This window comes from Rhododendron vialii, chromosome 5a (genome assembly GCF_030253575.1).
Source record: "Rhododendron vialii isolate Sample 1 chromosome 5a, ASM3025357v1".
In the NCBI taxonomy this organism is placed as follows: Eukaryota; Viridiplantae; Streptophyta; class Magnoliopsida; order Ericales; family Ericaceae; genus Rhododendron; species Rhododendron vialii.
Window position 1 is genome coordinate 7833165 of NC_080561.1, and position 18404 is coordinate 7851568.

Consider the following 18404-nt stretch of genomic DNA (forward strand, 5'->3'; position numbering starts at 1 on the left):
CCATTTCCTTCACTTGCTTCATTCTTGGAATGGGAAAACCGTTGTTGGCTCATATCCAACCTCAGTGGAGCACAAATGATTAGGATGAATGACGGATTTGGTGATTTGCTAATAGAATTGGGTAAGGATATAGCATATTAGCATGCATAAGCAAAGTTGGTCAAGCTGTTACCAATTTAACTCGTGACCTCTATCTGACTGCAACCAACATCTTTCTCCAGCCCTCTTTCTTTCATCTCCTCCCTGAATTGCTCGATCTCATTCCACATGCCGTACTTCACATACATAAGTGCATTTGCACATACGGAGTTTCTAAAAGGCATTTTGTCGAACATTTCCTCTGCATCATTGATAAGCAACAACTTCGCATAAAAATCAATCAGGGCACTCCCCACAAACACACTAGATAACCAACCCGATTTGATCACATGGGTATGCAACTGTTTACCAAATTCAACATCTTTGATATCCGAGGAAGCTGTTAACAAGCTACACAGAGCGTATGAATCTATATCAACACCATTAATATGGGTAAAGGCAAAGGTTTGTAGAGCGAGAAAAGTCCACCATTTTCGACGAAAATCCAATATCATAGCATTGAAGGATAATGAGTTTGTTTGGCTGACCAAGGTGAAGAAGTTGGTGAGAGTTTGAAGTTGGGTTCTGTGAAGGCAATTGCTGTATGTAAAAATGAGTTGGGTTTGGAGGCCTAAAGAGAGAAATAGTAACCTTGTTCTAAGAAGGTGTGCATGAAGTTTCTCTATGGAATTAAGATTCTAAGTTTGAGAGCATTGGTGTAAGAAATGAGAGATAGACATCAATGGTTTGTGTTACATGCAAGTGGCATTGGCCTGGCATAAATTGGGGTAGCCAAAAGACTAATGGTTTGGTCTTAATTCACTGTTAATGGTCTTAGTTCACTGTTAAAGGTACATGGACAGAATACTACTCTAGAGTCTAAATTTCATTCAGTATTGTTAAATCATTCAACTCAAAACCAACTGGAAAAAGGGATGAGGCCACCCAGACTCATATACTCGTTTTCGAAGTGATAATTAACCGATGGGACAAATTCCAACGAGAATGATAAAATAGGTAGGAGTTTTGGAACTTCAAACTATAATATTAGATGATTTGGTTTAAAGTAAGGCCCCAAACCAAAGATCATGTTGATTCAATGGTTCAGTTAATTCCTTACTTAAACAGCCATGACCAACACGATAATTACAAATTGAAATCTAAATAAGCTCAGCAAAGAACTTCAAAAACTCAGCGGAAAGATGCAATCAGTTATGTAGACAGAAACCCGGAAAGCATACCCCTTCGGAAACCAAGATCGAAGAACTGAGAAATGGACTCGCTAAAATGGAATTTCAGATCCAGTCCGCAATCCTGCGGTGTGGTTGGTTCGGTTTTGGACTGTTGTGGGCCCATCTTGAGTACAAAACAATGGCCGAAGGGCAGAACCTTTCATATATTAGAGGTCGCAAGAAAATTAGCTTAATCCAACACCGATAGATATGTTAACACGTTGGATTTTGGAGGACAAATTGAACTGTAAAAGTTCATTTTGTCTTCAACAAAGGCAAGCTGTTAACATAGCTATTGGTGTACATAGCTGTTGGTGTTCGATCAAGCCAACTTTCTTATGGAACACACTTCTTTGCCACATCTAAAATATGTACAGTTCTGCTGATTGTTTTGGACTCGGGAAGGCCCACAATGGTACGAAACACCCGAGTCCAAAACTGGACCACACTAGAGGATTAACACTAGACTAGAACTCGGTCCGCCAAAAACGAGAAAAAGAAAAATTCAAAGCCATGAAGGTTTGCTGTTAAATGTAAGATAATGTCATTAGTCCCAACTTATGATATTCCGGCCAACATTTTTTTCCTCCTTGGGAAATAATGCTGTCCATAAAAATGGAAATTACTGCTTTACAAAATGGTGGTGTCAAATTATGCTAACAAGTGTCTTCCTGCAAAGAATCATAATCCACCCAATTGAGAAGCTAGGCAGATGAAAAAGTCTTCCCTACATGGAATAGTAAGACCACCCATTGGATGGTCAAACCCAAATTCTTCCTCAGCTTGGCTTAACAAGTCTTGAAATGAAGGATTGCTCAAGTAGGATATTGGGATCACGAATCGCTTCTTCTCGCTCTCTCCAACATAAACGGCGAAATGGCCCTTTGGAACATCTGCTGCTGCTGCTGTTGAGGAAGCTGCTTTGTTTGCTGTTGTCAATGAAGACCGGCGGAGGACTTGTTTGGCATGCATAATCCGAGGCATACGAATGGCCATTGTTTTCAATTGGAGCATCCCACTTGGCAAACAAGAAAAGTAGTGAAGGATGTGCAAAAGAAATGAATGTTTTAGAGAAGGATTTGAAGCTTGTGATAGGTTTTAGACTTACTGATGATATGCTTATATATAGATGGTCAATGGTATGTGGGAAATTGTATAAATCTGGAATGTGTGGTGAAGGGGAATTAGGAATGGGGTCTGCTGAGAGACATTACCACATGAACAATCACATGGTTTTGCTTCTTTACTCAACCATCACATGAATTTGCATTAATAGATAGGCCAAACTGTCTGTAAGTTGGATACCATCACATTCCCTACCACGTCTTTTTTTTGCTTTTTTGACAAAACGTACATAAGGTCCCCCTTAAAGAGAAATCTTGGGTACAAATAGGGTACGGCTAACGTGGTACCCGACGCACACATCTGGGCCGTCCAGAAAATGATACCTTTTTTTTCATATCCATTCAGTACTTTCAATCCGGACCGTCGATTGCATTTTTGGATGGCCCGAATGCGCCCGTTGGGTACCACGTGGTACCTATTTTGCAACCAAGAATTTCTCCCCCTTAAAACTCAAACAGATAAACCAATATTGGAAGTGCTTGCAACATCCACCTCCTCTCATTTCCTTTGACTATGAGTTTGTCAAATACATCCTTCGAAATCTATAAAGTACCCGAATCGGACACTCAGGATAAGGGCATGGAATCCCTGCTAGATATATTTTTAACACAAATTTCTTATGAACTCTGCATAGAACTCCAATAACTGCTAGACACCATTTAAGCTAGAAAATACAAATCAGATATTGCAAATCTTAAATATTCTGGCATGTCTCGGTATCCATGAATTCGAAAAACTATGTGGATATGATATTTAGACGCGTGTCTGAATATAGTAACACATGCATTCAATTTTAAATTAGCAAGTGTTGAGAAGATAAACCACCATTGTTTGAAATCTGTCATCATCATTGTATTATGCATATAGTTATACCAGCAAGCAGTGGTACACTCCTTGCAACCCCACAACTTGGTTTCAAAGCACTGGATTGGATTGAAAGAAATTGTACTGATGATAAACAAACAAACAAACAAGAAATAAAGGTTTTTGTTTCTAGTACCAAGTGGTCATGAGGAGAAATCTTCAAAAAGGGGCCCTTCGAAGAACATGGTCTGCTAGCAGCATATAACAAAGTTAACATGGTAGGTTGATATAGGCTTTCTGTCAAGCTTGCAATTCTCCTCATTTGGGACTCTTTAGTTTCTCCAGTTGAATGATGGTTGGCAAAAATAAATGGGAAAAGAAAGAGGTCATGTAAGTTATACTGGGGAGGCAGATGTATGAGATGTCTCTTTGTCAATGTTCTTCTGTAGAGCCCTTCTCAGATTTCTTCTCCACTGTCCTCAATTTGGGTTTTTTTTTTTTCCTTTTTTTTTCCTTTCTATTTGGTGAAGGGCGTAAAGGGCATAAAGTTGCACCATTTTGACCTGAAGATCACAGGTTCGAGTCGTGGAAACCTCTCTGCTTGTAGGGGTAAGGCTGTGTACATCAACCCTTTCCCAAAACCCCCAATGACGGGAGCCTAATGCACTAGGTTTGCCCCTTTGCCCTTTCTGTTTGGTGGATTTGTTTATCCACCACAATGGATGTCTCAACTTTGTCCCTAACCAAACCATCTTGACATTATCTTTGGATCAAAATCCACTGGTTTAGTTTGAATCAAAGTTCTTGTGGGGTAAGCAGTACACTACCAACAGAGTACACATTCCAACTCCATTGTCCCCACCCTTCATTTCAGTTGGGAAGACATAACCATGTGATGATTCCCTTGTAAATTCTCTCTCCTACCAACCTTTCCCTCAATCTCTCTGCTTATCTATGTATTTGTGTTACAGTGGCTTAACAAAGTACCAATTACCAACACAAATCTTCACATTTCCTTGTCTCCAAAGCCTTCTCTATCCTTCAAAATCTCATTTAATTCTTTCTTTCTCCTCTAATAGAAAATCATGGGAATCCGATTTCTCGTTACTCTTCAGGCTAAGGTCCTTCTTCACCGAACTATTTTTCCTGCAAGCCAAACAGCTCCCAATGTTGCACACGTCCCAAAACACTATTTAGCAGTTTATGTTGGAGAGTCTCAGAAGAAAAGGTTTTTGGTTCCGATATCATACTTGAACCAACCGTTGTTCCAAGAGTTGCTGCATAAGGCTGAAGAAGAATTTGGGTATAGTCATCCAATGGGTGGTCTCACTATTCCTTGCAGAGAAGATACCTTCCTCGATCTTACCTCTGTTTTGAATGGATTATGAGAGTGGAAAGAGGGAGAAATCTCCGGCAATAGAAATTTCATCAGAGACACTTTTGTAGATTAGGAACATCTAATTCCATGTACATAGCATCAACTTTTTTATGTATGAGAAGTCGGTTATGAGAAACAAAATTTCCTATACAATTTGTTGTGCAACGTCTCGATATACAGAAACTGTCATTCCAGCATTTGAAATCTTCCACTTCCTTTACTTGCTTCATTATCGGCGAAAAAATGTTGTTGGCTCATTTCAATTTAGCTCGTTGGAGCACAAATGATTATGATGTAATGACAGATTTGGGGATTTGGTAATAGAATCGGGTGAGGGTACAAGCAAAGTCGGTAAATCTGTTACCAATTGAACCCGCGACCTTTTCTATCCGATTAAAACCAACATCTTTCTCTAGCCCTCTTTCTTTCATCTCCTCCCCTCAATTTCCCGATATCATTCTGCACGCCGTGCTTAGCATATTTAGCGAAATCAAAATTTCCCACATCCATAGCAGGCGCTAAGCAGGGATCCCCACATAGAAACCATGAAACCGTTGCCCAAGTCGGGAACACCCCTCTGCAGGCCGTCTCAGAGAGCGAAACCCGGATCGGCGGCGGTGAAGTTCGACTCGGATTCGAATCATCGCAAGCTAAGAGTAGGTTTGATTGAGACTTCTTCTGGTTTTTTAGCGGGGATTTCCAACGGCTATGACGGACTAACTGTAACATCTTTTCACGCGCCTATGCAAGAAAAAAGTTTTATTCAAGTTTTAATCCACTGCTCCCAGCTTATTTGTATTCGATTTTTTTCGAAACATATTATATCCGATGAAACGCCATTGGGTATCTGATTGATTTGATAATTTATCGATATATTCTAATTAACAATATCTATAGTATGGACGAAACGGATCATCAAAGAAATTCCAAAATAAGTTTGGAAAAGGCCAAAAAGGTCGGAGAAGCCTTGTTCTTCGTACTTCGCACGTTACAGATGCGAGGTCTGTTCAATACAAAACTCGCGTTTTCCATTTTTGGTTAAAAGCGTTTTCCTCAACCACTACTGATAAAACAAAAACAACCCCACAAATATCAACAAGTTTACAGATTTCAACAAATTACAGGTTTCTCTGGAGGGACCTGGAGACCCTGCCAAGCAGGGATGCTAGGCAGGGGTGCCGAGCACATTTCGGCCGTCCAAAAGTGTTTTGGACGGCCCAGATGTAAAGGTACCGAACGGATTTAAAAAAAAAGAAAGGAGAAGGAAAAATATGTTTCAATCCTGGCCGTTGATTCCGAGATGAATGGCTGGATTGGCCGCTCGGCACCCGCTTGGCAGGGGTGCCGCTCGGCAGGGTCCCGGGTCCTCGCCGGAGACATCATCAAACCGTCTCTCTCTCTCTCTGATCGGAACTCTTTTCTCGTTGCCGGCATCAATGACCAAAAGGCTAGAACCGTTCATATATTAAAGGTCACAAGAAAATTAGCTTAATCCGATAAATATGTTAATAAGTTGGATTTTGGAGGACAAATTGAACTGTAAAAGGTGTGGAATGGTTCATTTTGTCTTCAACAAACGTGAGTTGTTGACATAGCTATTGGTGTTCAATCAAGCTAACTTTCCTAAGGAACACACTTCTTTACGACATCTAAAATATGAACAGTTCTAGTGAATGTTTTGGACTTGGGATGGGCCCACAACGATACGAAACACCCGAGTCCAAAACTAGACCATGCTTGAGGACACACTAGACTAGAACTTGGTCTGCCAAAAACAGTCGAATCCATGGGAAAAAAAAAAGAAAGATCAAAGCCATGAAGGTTTGCTGTTAAGTGTACGATAATGTCATTAGTCCCTACTTATGATATTCGGCCCGACATTTTTTTCCTCCTTGGGAAACAATGCTGTTCATAAAAATGGAAATTACTGCTTTACAAAATGGTGTTTTCTAATTATGCTAACAAGGTGTCTTCTTGCAAAGAATCATAATCCACCCAATTGAGATGCTAGACCGATGAAAACGTCTTCTCTACACGGAATAGTAAGACCACCCATTGGATGGTCAAACCCAAATTCTTCCTCGGCTTGGCTTAACAAGTCTTGAAATGATGGATTGCTCAAGTACGATATCGGGATAACGAATCGCTTCTTTTCGCTCTCTCCAACATAAACGGCGAAATGGCCCTTTGGAACATCTGCTGCTGTTGGGGAAGCTGATTTGTTTGCTGCTGTCAATGAAGACCGGCGAAGGACTTGTTTGGAATGCATAATCAGAGGCATATGAATGGCCATTGTTTTCAATTGGAGTATCCCACTTGACAAACAAGGAAAAAGAGTGAGGGATGTGCAGAACAAAGGGAAGTTTTGTATAGGAGTGAAGGATTTGAAGCCTGTGTTGGTTTTAGACTTACTGATATGCTTATATATAGATGGTCAATGGTATGTGGGAAATTGTATAAATCTGGAATGAGTGGTGAAGGGGAATTAGGAACGGGGTCTACTGAGAGACATTACCACATGAGCAATCACATGGTTTTGCTTTCTTATTCAGCCATCACATGAATTTGCATTTAATATATAGGCCAAACTGGAGGTTAGTTGGATACCATCACATTCCCTACCACATCTTTTTTTTTTTTTTTTTTTGACAAAACCTACAAAAGTTCCCCCTTAAAACTCAAAGAGATAAACCAGTTTGATTAGACATTTCCTCTAAGTAAGGGTTTGTTACATACATCCTTCAAAATATATAAAGCACCCGTATGGGACACTCAGATAAGGACATGGAATCCGTGCCGGATATATTTTTAACACAAGTTTCTCATGAACTACACATAGAACTCCTATAATATGAATGAAAATGCCTAAAATAACTGTTAAACACCATATTAAGATAGAAAATAGAAAATTAAATATTGCAACCAAATCTTAAATATTCTGGCATGTCTCGGTATCCATGAATTCGAAAAACTATGTGAATATGATAATTAGACACGTGTTTGCACCCAACATTGGTAATATCATGACTATGTAACATATGCATTGACTTCTAAATTAGTAAGTGTTGAGAAGATAAACCACCATTGTTTGAAATCTCTCATCATCATTGTATTATGCATATAGTTATACCAGCAAGCAGTGGTACACTCATTGAACCCCACAACTTAGTTTCAAAGCACTGGACTGGATTGAAAGGAATTGTACTGATGATAAACAACAAACAAACAAGAAATAAAAGTTTTTGGTTCTGGTACCAAGTGGTGAGGAGAAATCTTCAAAAAGGGGCCCTTTGAAGAACATGGTCTGCTAGCAGCATATAAAAAAGTTCACATGGTAGGTAGATATAGGCTTTCTGTCAATCTTGCAATTCTCCTCATTTGGGACTCTTTAGTTTCTCCAGTTGAATGATGGTTTGCAAAAATAAATGGGAAAAAAAAAGTCATGTAAGTTATACTGGGGAGGCAGATACATCTAATTCCATGTACATAGCATCAACTTTTTTATGTATGAGAAGTTGGTTAAGGGAAAAAATACGGGACAAATCTATCGATACAAGAAATGAGCTAGAAACAAAATTTCCTATGCAATTTGTTATGCAACGTCTCGATATACAGAAACCGTCATTCCAGCATTTGAAATCTTCCGCTTCCTTTACTTGCTTCATTCTTGCAACGGCGAAAAAATGTTGTTGGTTCATTTCAAGCTCGTTGGAGCACAAATGATTAGGATGAACGACGGATACAATTAGTTTCTTGCCAATCGTAGGCTTGGGTCTCAGTTTGGGCAAATGATCTTTGATTATTTGTTGTTTCCTTGCTCCTATTAGTCTTGTAACAATTTCAAGATTAATGAACTTTTTTGCTGTTCAAAAAAATTTAATAGAATCTGGTGAGGGTATGGCGTGCGCAAGCAAAAAGTCCGTCAATCTGTTACCAATTTAACCCGTGACCTCTAATCCGACTACTACCAACATCTTTCTCCAGCCTTCTTTCTTTCTCCTCCTCCCCTCAATTTCCCGATATCATTCCGCATGCCGTGCTTCGCATATTTTTCAAAAGCGACACTTCCACATTCATAGCAGGCGCTAAGCAGGGATCCCCACGAAAAAACCAAGCAACCGACGCCCGAGTCACGAACACGCCTCTACCGGCTGTCTTGGTGAGCGAAACCCGGATCGGCGGCGGTGAAGGTCGACTCGGATTCGACTCATCACGAGATAAGAATAGGTTTGATTGAGATTTCTTCAGGTCTTTTTGCGGGGATTTCCAACGGCTATAACGGACTAACTGTAACATCTTTCACGCGCCTATGAATGAAAAAAGTTTTACTCAAGTTTTAATCCACTGCTCCCAGCTCATTTGTATTCGAATTTTTTCATGACATATTATATCCGATGACACACCATTGGGTATCTGATTGATTTAATATTTCATTGAACTATTTTAATTAACAATATCTATAATATGGACGAATCGGATCATCAAAGTAATACCAAAATAAGTTTGAAAAGACCAGAAACGTCGAAAAAGGCTTGTTCCAGTAACTTCGCAGGTTAAAGATGTTGTGGTCTGTTCAATACAAAACTCGCGCTTTGTATGCATGTATTATTAGATATTTTCCATTTCTTTGGTTGAAAGCGTTTTCCGCCACCACTACTGATAAAACAAAAACAACCCATTACAGATTTGGCCGGAGACATCGTCGAACGTCTCTCTCTCTCTCTCTGATCGGAACTCTTTTCTGGTTGCCGGCATCAGTGACTCATTACAGATTTGGGTATAGTCAGCCGAAGGGCTCTCCGACGCCAAAGTTGGACACTGGCCGGGAAAGAGGGAGGGAAGTATATGACGTCACCCGTAACCGTTTCCAGCAGGTAACCTCACACAGGAGGCTCAGTGCACAAGTGGCTGAACGCACGTGTTCGAGCTTGACACCATATCGCCGCGTGGATCCCAGCTAAACGCCCAGGCATCACAATGGGCCGGTTACAAATCCTTCGGTTGGGCAATTGGGCTCCCGTGACAGGCTGGCGAAGTGGGCTCTGAGGGACGACTTGGCCGGGCGTCCGCCCATACGAGACCCAGCAAGACGGGTCGCCCATGACACTCGGCCCAACGCTGTACCCGATTCGGCCCACTACATATAGCATTAACAAATCAACTGAGAAATACGACTCAAAAACTGCACAATCCCATATAAAAACCAAAAAAGGAGAAGAATCAAAGCCGTGAAGATTTTGCCTTTACGTAAGAAAATGTCATTAGTCTGTCCTTAACAAAGGGAAACAAATAGACTCGTACAAAGAAATGGTTAATTCCTGGTTTACAAAATTGTGTCTGTCAAAATACGCTAACAAGTGTCCTCTCTATCAAAGAATCATGATCCACCCAATCGAGCAGTGAGATCGATGAAGATGTCTTCGCTGCATGGAATAGTAAGACCGCCCATTGAGTGATGAAATCCATATTCTTCCTCAACTTGACCTAACAAGTCTTGAAATGAAGGATTGTTCAAGTACGATACCGGGATCACGAACCGCTTCTTTTCGCTCTCTCCAATATAAACTGCAAAATGACCTTTCGGAACGTCTGTTGATGATGAGGATGAAGCTGCTTTGTTTGCTGCTGTCAAAGATGACCGTCGAAGGACTTGTTTGGCATGCATAATCCAAGGCATGCGAATGGCCATTGTTTTCAGTTGGTATTATCCAGTTAACGAGCAAGAAAAAGAAGTGAAGGATGTGCAGAACAAGTTGAAATTTTGTAAGAGGATGAATTTATTGTGTTGGTTTTACACTCACTGATATGCTTATATAGAAATGAGGAATGCAATGCGAGAAATTGCATGGAGTATAGAATGAGTGGTGAAGGGAGCTTAGGAATGGGGTCTACTGAGGCACATTACCACATGAAGGATCACATGGTTTTGCTTTCCTACTCATCCATCCTTACATTAATTTAAGAGAAACAGATAGGCTTGTTAAGTTAGTTAAAAACCATCATATTCCCTACCATATTTTGTGACAAAGCCTGCAAAATGGTCTCCTTAAAATTCAAGAGATAACTCAGTTGGATTAGAAGTGCTCCCAACATCCAACTCTCTCATTTCCTTCTAAGTTTGAGAAGGGGATATAAAATTTGATGTCAGTACATGTTGAGAAGAGAAACCAATATCCTATGTAGCACGGATACGGAGATGGGACACGAGATTTCAAAAAATAGGGACACAGACACACCAAAAATAAATACATAAATATACACTTTATTTTATACCAGTGGAAATATAGTTATATGTAGAAGCATAAAGCATCAATATTTAAAGTAATACACATTCTACACCCAAAAAATTTAAAAGAATTACATATTTAACCCCTGCCATGTCCCCGTCGTGTCCCTCCTGTGGTCCCCTAAAACAGTTAATTAAATTTAATGGACACGCCACGAGCAATGGATTGGGTCCAAAGAAATTATCCTGCTGTGGACAAAGTTGAAAGAACCATTGTGGTGGATAAACAAAGCCACCATACAACAAAATAACAATAATTGAAGGACTTGTACTGGGTAACAGCTAACAAGTGGTGAGGAGAAGTCTAAAAAGGGGTCTATTGAAGAACATGGTCTACTAGCAGAATGTAACAAGTTCACATGCTATGTCGATATAGGCTTCTTTCATTAATCTTGCAGTTCCCTCAGTTGTGCACTACCAACAGAACACATTCCAACTCCATTGTCCCCATCCTTCATTTCAATTGGGAAGACATAACCATGTGATGATACCTTATGAGTTTTCTCTCCTATCAACATTTCCATATCACATTCATATGGCTGCATACATACCATTCTCCCTCTAGCTTTCTATCTCTATCTGTCTCTCTATATATATGTGTCTTAGGAGCTCAACAAAGTACCAACACCAGTCTTCTTACTTTCTTCTCTCAAAGACCTCTCTCTCTTCTCTTCAAAATTTCATTTTGTCCCTTTCTTTCTTCACTACCGATCGAAAGTCATGGGAATCCGGTTTCTTGGCACTCTTCAGGCTAAGGCCCTTCTTCGGCGATCTATTTTTCCAGCAAGGCAAACAGCCCCAGGTGTTGAACATATCCCTAAAGGCTATTTAGCTGTTTATGTTGGAGAGATTCAGAAGAAAAGATTTTTGGTTCCAATATCATACTTGAACCAACCTTTATTTCAGGAGTTGCTACATAAAGCTGAAGAAGAATTTGGGTTTAGTCATCCTATGGGTGGTCTAACTATTCCTTGCAGAGAAGATACCTTCCTCAATCTTACTTCTGTTTTGAATGGCTTTTGAGAGTGGAAGGAGGAACAAAGCTCTGGCAATTGAAATTTCATCACACACTTTTGTAGATTGGGAACATCCAGTTCCATGTACATAATATATAGCTTTTTCCTGTATCAGAATTTTGTCAACAAGAAACATATTCATTTACATGAGAAATTAGAAATAGAATTTTTTGTTCAACTTATTGTACAACATCTAACTATTGACGCTTATAAAAAAAAACATCTAAATATTGACAGCAATCTCCATCATCCTTGAGAAAGAACGTAAAAACATAGAAGTAATCAGCAGATATATGTCAGAATCATCACCAAGCCAAGAATGTGAGGAATTATGTCCATGAAGTGAAATGAGAGCTTCTGGAGGTGTAATCAGCATACATGGACTCATAGAAGGGGTAAAAGGTTGATATAATGACAACCCATCTCCTAGACTAGCAGAAACCAGATGTGTTATTTACTGATTAACTAAAGCAAACACAAGACATTTTAAGTGTAATAGAGCTGAAATAAGGCCCTCGCTAGTGGACAATGGGATTGATCCACAGAATTAGTCGAGGTGCGTGTAATCTACCCCCAACACTTGGTTATAAAAAAAAGACCTGAAACAAGGAAAAGGTGAGTGGATCATATAGTTTTGCTTCCCTACTCATCCATCTCATGAATTTAAGAGTAATAGACAGGCAAAAAGAAGTGATTTGTGATCCCGATATCGTTCTTGAATAATCCTTCAGTTCAAGACTTGTTAAGTCAAGTTGAGGAAGAATTTGGATTTCGTCACCCAATGGGTGGTCTTACCCTCCCCTACAAAGAAGACATTTTCATTGGTCTCACTTCTCGTTTGGGTGGATTATGATTCAAAATAGAGGACTTGCTAGCATAATTAGCCAACACAATTTCGTAACCATTTTTATTCTCACTTCTTTTGCACAAAAGATTCAATCTTAACAGGAGGGAGAAAATTTTCATCAGAGTATAAGAAACCAGAAATTAATGGCATTGTCTTAGATTTTAAAGGCTTCTGCCAGACAAAAAGATCTCGTCCTAGGCTAGTAGAGGACCTTCTCTTTCAAGCTATCTCGATTGAATTTCTTAGAATCCTCCTCTTATTTCGGTCTTACTGATTCTCTGTATACTGATGGTTGGGTCGGCAGAAACACCCTTTTCGGAATATAGACAGAGGTTGCTCGGAAAGACCGACCGAGACCGATACAGTTTGATACATTTTCTCAATTCAGTTCTTAGAAGTTTATGATATAGTGGGACATAGGATTCCGGAGAACACACTGTCCCATTGACTTGTTTTACTACTCCATATGACAACCCCTGTCATGATGGTGCATTAATCACAACCAAAGATTAACATCCAAAGGTTGGTATTGTTTCAATTTGCTGTTTTCTAACTTCATTTTGGCAAAGTCTCACGAATTCAATTATCCAAACAGACCTCTCTGCTTTCGAGGGTATTGTTGCAAAAATTAGCCCTTACCCAGAAACCGCACATTCTCGAGCTTCGTGCACTAGATACGCCCTTTCCTTTAACTTCATCTTGGCACATGCTCCACTGCTTTTTAGGGAAGAACTTCCCCAAATTGCTGAAACCCAGAAAAAAAAAAAAGAAAAAAAGAAAAAAGTGCAGCTTTTCAATTAAAAGGCCGAGTTCACATATTTATATATCTGAAATCCTCAAAAAGGCAGATGTTTATATAAAAAATTGGTGGGAGATCCACTATAGCATGTTTGTAACCCATCAAATCCACCTCCCAAGTTTGTAACCCATTAGGTCCACTCAGACAAGGGCCTTGTTTAGCTTAGAAAAAAAAATGTATTGTTATTCTTCTTATTTTTTCGTGTTAGCCAAACTGGGCCCTTGTCAAGCTAAAAAGGAATTAATACAAGACAAAATTGCCCTTGCCAGGTTTTTTTAAAATTTTTTTTTTTCATTTTTTAGAATTTTGACAACTCTTTCTAAATTTCGGATCTCACCCGCTCTGCCGCTGCACATATAACATTATATGTATTTTTGTTCACATACTACTTATATGTTGTTTTTAAAAAAAAATTGGTCTAAGGTCCATTATATGTTGTTATATTCATTATCTGTTGATATTAGTGGCAGAACAACAAATCCGAATTTCATATAGAGAACAGAATTTCACTAATATCATAATTTGTTGATGTTATTGGCACAATGAAGAGACCAAAATTTCAAAGATAATCATATCTATCTATTTTTTGTTTGAAACATTCAGATAACAGAATTGGACAGATAACCATATTTGTTGATGTTAAAGTAATTCCAAAGCCAACAAACACCGATACAGGAATACAATTACATCTGTCAAAAAATATATATATTGAACATATAACAAAATTTGCTCGTTGTAGTCGATTCTTATATAATATACATCGTCCAATAAAAAAAATAAAAAATTTGTCCCATGGACACCATCTCAGTCCTTCTCTATCACCGGTTGCTTCGCCTTCAAACCTCGCCTTCAAATATAAGGTTGAATACCCCAAGCGTAGGGCTAGGTCGTCGGTAGCATAATATCCGGAAGTCCGGGATCGTACCCACAGAGAATTCGAATGTAGCTTAATCGGATTGTAGGTTTTATATGGTGGATTGTGGCGTTTAAGACGGCCAACTTGGTTTTGCTTTGAAACGATGAAAATTGCCAAGGCAAAAGACTAGGATAACGCTTAATAAACTAAAAGGAGGCAAGTCTAGGGATCGTCTAACCCTTGACTTTAGCCGTTACCGGTTCTCAATATAACTCAGGCGAGAGCCACGACCGCGTGCTCACGCCCGGAAGATTTAGCTTTAATGACTACGTTTATCAAAAGAGGTGATTAACCGAAATTAAATCAACCTATTTTTGCTAATGTATCTAACACGTAGGGGGCCACGAGCCCTTGGTATGTCGCTTGCCAAGACCGCTTGACTAAACTTCATACCAAGGAGTTAACACGCCTCGCTTAGACCAAAAAGGTTAGGTTCATGAAATTCCGAAAACCAAGATTTTAAGCCCGAAGGTTTGAGAACCAAATAACCACCTAAGTCATCGGGAAAGATTACCCCGAGACTTGGCCTATCAACTACTCACACATAGCTAAAGCATGAAAGAAAGCATAAAAACGAGACATGACTTTTAACCGATGAAAACGAAAACAAACTTGATATTATAAAAGATCTAGTCCGTAGGAACAACTTTAATAAACGAGAAATTAACAAACGAGAATTACTTACTTGAGTTCTTAAGGAATTACACTAGAAAAGCTTGAAAGACCATTAATGGAGGAAAATTAAAAGCTATTAAAGACCTAGATAACAAAGGGGAGAGAGGAGACCCCTATTTATACACAATGGGTTTCTCTCTCCTCAAATATCTAAAAACATACTATAAGTAGCAAGTATTCCATAAATGGAAAGTCCAAAAAGTAGCAAAATATCTGGTCGGAAGCTCTCCGTATCGATACAGAATAAGCAAAGTATCGATACCACATCGTTAAGCTGAAAAGGCCAATCTCCCGTAACAATCCCGTATCGATACAGATTATGGCCGTATCGATACGGGACTCTCTGATTGGAAAGATAACAAACGCGTATCGATACGGTCCAAAATCCGTATCGATACGGGGAGCTTATCTCTGGTCTTCAGGCCAGCCTCCAAAACTTGACACCCGACGACCGTTGGCTTGCCCGATGCTCCTCGCCTTCGTTCTTTGGTCACTTTGGCACAAGTTCCACCGAGCGATGAGTCTTGAATTAACTTGGGGGTTGACTTTGCATCCAAAACACGCCTTTTAAGGGCGTTTTGCCTGAAACACTAAACAAACTACCTCACGAGCAATATCGACTAAAAACGACAATAAAAGCTAAAAGCACTTCTAACTAACGGACTTAAGCACCACGATCAAGCAATCTTAGGTGCGTATCACACCCCCCAACTTGAGCGTTGCTAGTCCCTAGCAACAAAATAGGAACTAAAGAAAAATAAAGAACGCCAGACCATCCTTCCGACAGAGCTACTTGGCACCTACTCAAACTGCAACTAATTGGCAAGAGTTAAAACAACTTAATTATTCCAAAACAACTCGCAGCCAACAATTGAGCGATCAACTAAATATTGAGCAAGTTATAATCAAGTATCCAAAACGAGCGCCAAAAGACAAAAGACGGATACGAAGCTATAACTTAACCAATTCCAACCAATGTAACCATATCCCATAAGAAAAGTGCTCGAATTAGGCACGGGGAACAAAAATACCATGCCTTATAAGTGGAGAGCACCATTAAACAGAACTTACGACTAAACGATTGAAAACTAAATTGCCGAAAGAAAGCATGCCACAAACTAAATATACTAGCTATCAGGCAATAAATCGAAATGGAATCAAGGCATATTAAAGATCTACTAAGGGCTTTATAGCATATATTGACCTTGGTTTTAAATCAAAGAACGGTTAGCAAAATAGGATAGCGGCCATATACTAGCTTGGTTCAACTACCCTTGGCCGCCTCCAACTCCAACTACCAAGTCATAGGCCACATGCCGGCCTCAACAAAAACTTACTAAACTATTAAGTCAGAGTTAAACTAAACCAAACTAAACTAAAACAACGAAATAAAAGATAAAAGATGGGCTGTCAACCACCAAGCACCCCGACCAAGTTGAGGGATTTCCAACTACTCCACCGACTCTACTCGTCATCCACAAACACTGGCTCATCCCCAGCAAAATCATCGCTGTCCTCATCAGGCTCCTCGGGCGGTGGCACATATTGCTCACTGGCTTGCCCCACTCCTTGGCTCAGAACCCAGTCTAACTTATGATCAATCTTCCGCTGCCTCCTTGCATTGGCTCGGGTCTCCTTTTTCAGTTTCTTCAGGCATCCCATAGTGGCCACCCCTTGGCAAAACAGCAATTTGTTCCAAGCAGCCGACTTTGCACCCTTTGGTGGCAAAGTGGTCAAGTACTCCCCACGTGGGGCAGCAGCAGCAGTAGGTCGGGACTGAGAGATACTCCGGGTGAGTATGGAACTGTTAATATCCCCCGGATTGAGCTTTTCACGCTCCGGAAACTTGGAAGCGGGAACCTTCTGAGCCAAACACATAACGGTCACCAAACACGGAAAAGGCAATCTAGAGTTGGTTGGGGCCTTGGCTTTGAAATCAATCATCTCCTGAAATATAACCTTTGCCCAGTCACACACCACATTCGGATTCATGAACGCGTGAATCATCCCCCCTTCGTAGCTATCCGGCTTGTTCTCCGTACCCCTCGGATTGAAATTGTGATGCACTAGCTGATTGACAAGCCGATATACCTCCTTAAACCTTCCCGGCACATGAGGGAGACTTGCCTCCCTAGGATTTTTGTACAATTCCTGAACAACGGTCTCATCCGCCACATACTCCTCATCGGGATAATTCACATCATCCGCGGGTGGTTGGCGGTAATTCAAAACCCGTGCAATAAACCCTGAAGTCACCTCGATAGTAATCTTCCCAATTTTTGATGTTACCTTGGCATCATCCTTCTTCTCATCCTCCTCAGGCGGAATTTTCATGTTTTTGTAAAATTCTACGACAAGCTCTTTGTTGTAACTAGGGTTAGGGGCCAGGTAGTAAGACAAACCTTGGTCGCGGATGCGACGAACAAACGGATTCTCGATACCAAGGTTGTCGACGTCAACATGTCGCTCATTCTTGAACCCCCGGTTCCGGATCCCTTCTTCCCATTTCTTTTGAGTTGCGGCACGAATTTCAGCCGCCGTCCTCCTCTTAGCCCGGCTTCGCTTTTGCGGGTTTGCAATCATTTCCTCCTCCTCCTCCATTTCATGCACTATCTCCTCCGCTTGTTGCGAAGAAGAAGCCGGAGCCTTGCCCTTGGAAACCACAGTCTTTGTTCTCACCATTGCATGCAAAACCTACCAAACAGAACAATATCCCAAATCTTGAAACAAAATACTACCGAAAACAACCCAGATTGCAGCCAGGAACGTGCAAATTTCAGCAAAAATAGGCGGCCAGACAGAATCCACAACACTTCTGAGTTGTACTACACAGAGTTTGCTTCTAAACTTAAGTACACAAATGGTAACTTCGCCATGCAATTCCAGTCCCAAAACCAATCAAAATTTCAAAAATCTTGGAAACAGGGGTTCATGGGTGATTTCGGAAGTTGGGGTTTAGAACATGGTAGGATGATTCAAAATAGCAATGCATGGCAATATAGTGGGTAATCAAGGTTTGGAGTTAATATAGAGGAAGAACAATGGAAGATTATGCGCATAGAGAGAGAGAGAGAGGATTTACCTTAATACGAGTAGGATTTGACTTGAAATCCTTGAAAACCTTTGGAATTCCTTGAAAGCTTGGAGTTTTGGGGAGAGATTATGGAGTTTTGGGGTTGATTTTGGTGTTTTTGGGGTTGGGTTTCGAAGAGCTTGGGCGGTTATGGAGGGTTAGTGAGAGAGAATGG

General features: G+C 40.3%; 6 protein-coding genes across 6 annotated transcripts; 2 read left to right on the forward strand and 4 right to left on the reverse strand.

Moving 5' to 3' along the window:
* Positions 1-176: 176 nt before the first annotated feature.
* On the reverse strand, positions 177-1434 carry LOC131327518 (pentatricopeptide repeat-containing protein At3g24000, mitochondrial-like). Its single transcript, XM_058360676.1, has 2 exons — positions 1320-1434; positions 177-709 (listed from the first exon to the last, which is right to left on the reverse strand). Exons 1-2 carry the CDS (start codon positions 1432-1434, stop codon positions 177-179), a joined length of 648 nt encoding a protein of 215 aa, XP_058216659.1.
* Positions 1435-1830: 396 nt separating this feature from the next.
* Positions 1831-2545, reverse strand: LOC131325114 (auxin-induced protein 15A-like). Its single transcript, XM_058357186.1, has one exon. It carries the CDS (start codon positions 2322-2324, stop codon positions 1992-1994), a length of 333 nt encoding a protein of 110 aa, XP_058213169.1. The 5' UTR covers positions 2325-2545; the 3' UTR covers positions 1831-1991.
* Positions 2369-4627, forward strand: LOC131327519 (auxin-responsive protein SAUR21-like). The gene is made up of 3 exons (XM_058360677.1): positions 2369-2449; positions 3303-3380; positions 4319-4627. Exons 1-3 carry the CDS (start codon positions 2369-2371, stop codon positions 4625-4627), a joined length of 468 nt encoding a protein of 155 aa, XP_058216660.1.
* A 1812-nt stretch (positions 4628-6439) lies between these two features.
* On the reverse strand, positions 6440-7159 carry LOC131325122 (auxin-responsive protein SAUR21-like). Its single transcript, XM_058357195.1, has one exon. The coding sequence runs from the start codon at positions 6908-6910 to the stop codon at positions 6602-6604; it is 309 nt and encodes a 102-aa protein (XP_058213178.1). The 5' UTR covers positions 6911-7159; the 3' UTR covers positions 6440-6601.
* Positions 7160-9788: 2629 nt separating this feature from the next.
* LOC131325120 (auxin-responsive protein SAUR21-like) lies at positions 9789-10420 on the reverse strand. The gene has a single exon (XM_058357193.1). It carries the CDS (start codon positions 10304-10306, stop codon positions 9995-9997), a length of 312 nt encoding a protein of 103 aa, XP_058213176.1. The 5' UTR covers positions 10307-10420; the 3' UTR covers positions 9789-9994.
* A 580-nt stretch (positions 10421-11000) lies between these two features.
* LOC131325127 (auxin-responsive protein SAUR23-like) lies at positions 11001-12097 on the forward strand. Its single transcript, XM_058357199.1, has one exon. It carries the CDS (start codon positions 11624-11626, stop codon positions 11924-11926), a length of 303 nt encoding a protein of 100 aa, XP_058213182.1. The 5' UTR covers positions 11001-11623; the 3' UTR covers positions 11927-12097.
* Positions 12098-18404: the final 6307 nt, after the last annotated feature.

Bases quoted from the DNA above. Each gene is read 5' to 3' on its own strand.
- LOC131327518 (XM_058360676.1), bottom strand. From the start codon at position 1,434: ATGGGCCCACAACAGTCCAAAACCGAACCAACCACACCGCAGGATTGC. The intron at 710-1,319 runs GTATGCTTTCCG...TTCTCTCTTTAG, and splicing joins CGATCTTGGTTTCCGAAGGG to GCCTCCAAACCCAACTCATT.
- LOC131325114 (XM_058357186.1), bottom strand. From the start codon at position 2,324: ATGCTCCAATTGAAAACAATGGCCATTCGTATGCCTCGGATTATGCAT.
- LOC131327519 (XM_058360677.1), top strand. From the start codon at position 2,369: ATGAATGTTTTAGAGAAGGATTTGAAGCTTGTGATAGGTTTTAGACTT. The intron at 2,450-3,302 runs GTATGTGGGAAA...TTATGCATATAG, and splicing joins TTATATATAGATGGTCAATG to TTATACCAGCAAGCAGTGGT. The intron at 3,381-4,318 runs GTACTGATGATA...CTCCTCTAATAG, and splicing joins GGATTGGATTGAAAGAAATT to AAAATCATGGGAATCCGATT.
- LOC131325122 (XM_058357195.1), bottom strand. From the start codon at position 6,910: ATGGCCATTCATATGCCTCTGATTATGCATTCCAAACAAGTCCTTCGC.
- LOC131325120 (XM_058357193.1), bottom strand. From the start codon at position 10,306: ATGGCCATTCGCATGCCTTGGATTATGCATGCCAAACAAGTCCTTCGA.
- LOC131325127 (XM_058357199.1), top strand. From the start codon at position 11,624: ATGGGAATCCGGTTTCTTGGCACTCTTCAGGCTAAGGCCCTTCTTCGG.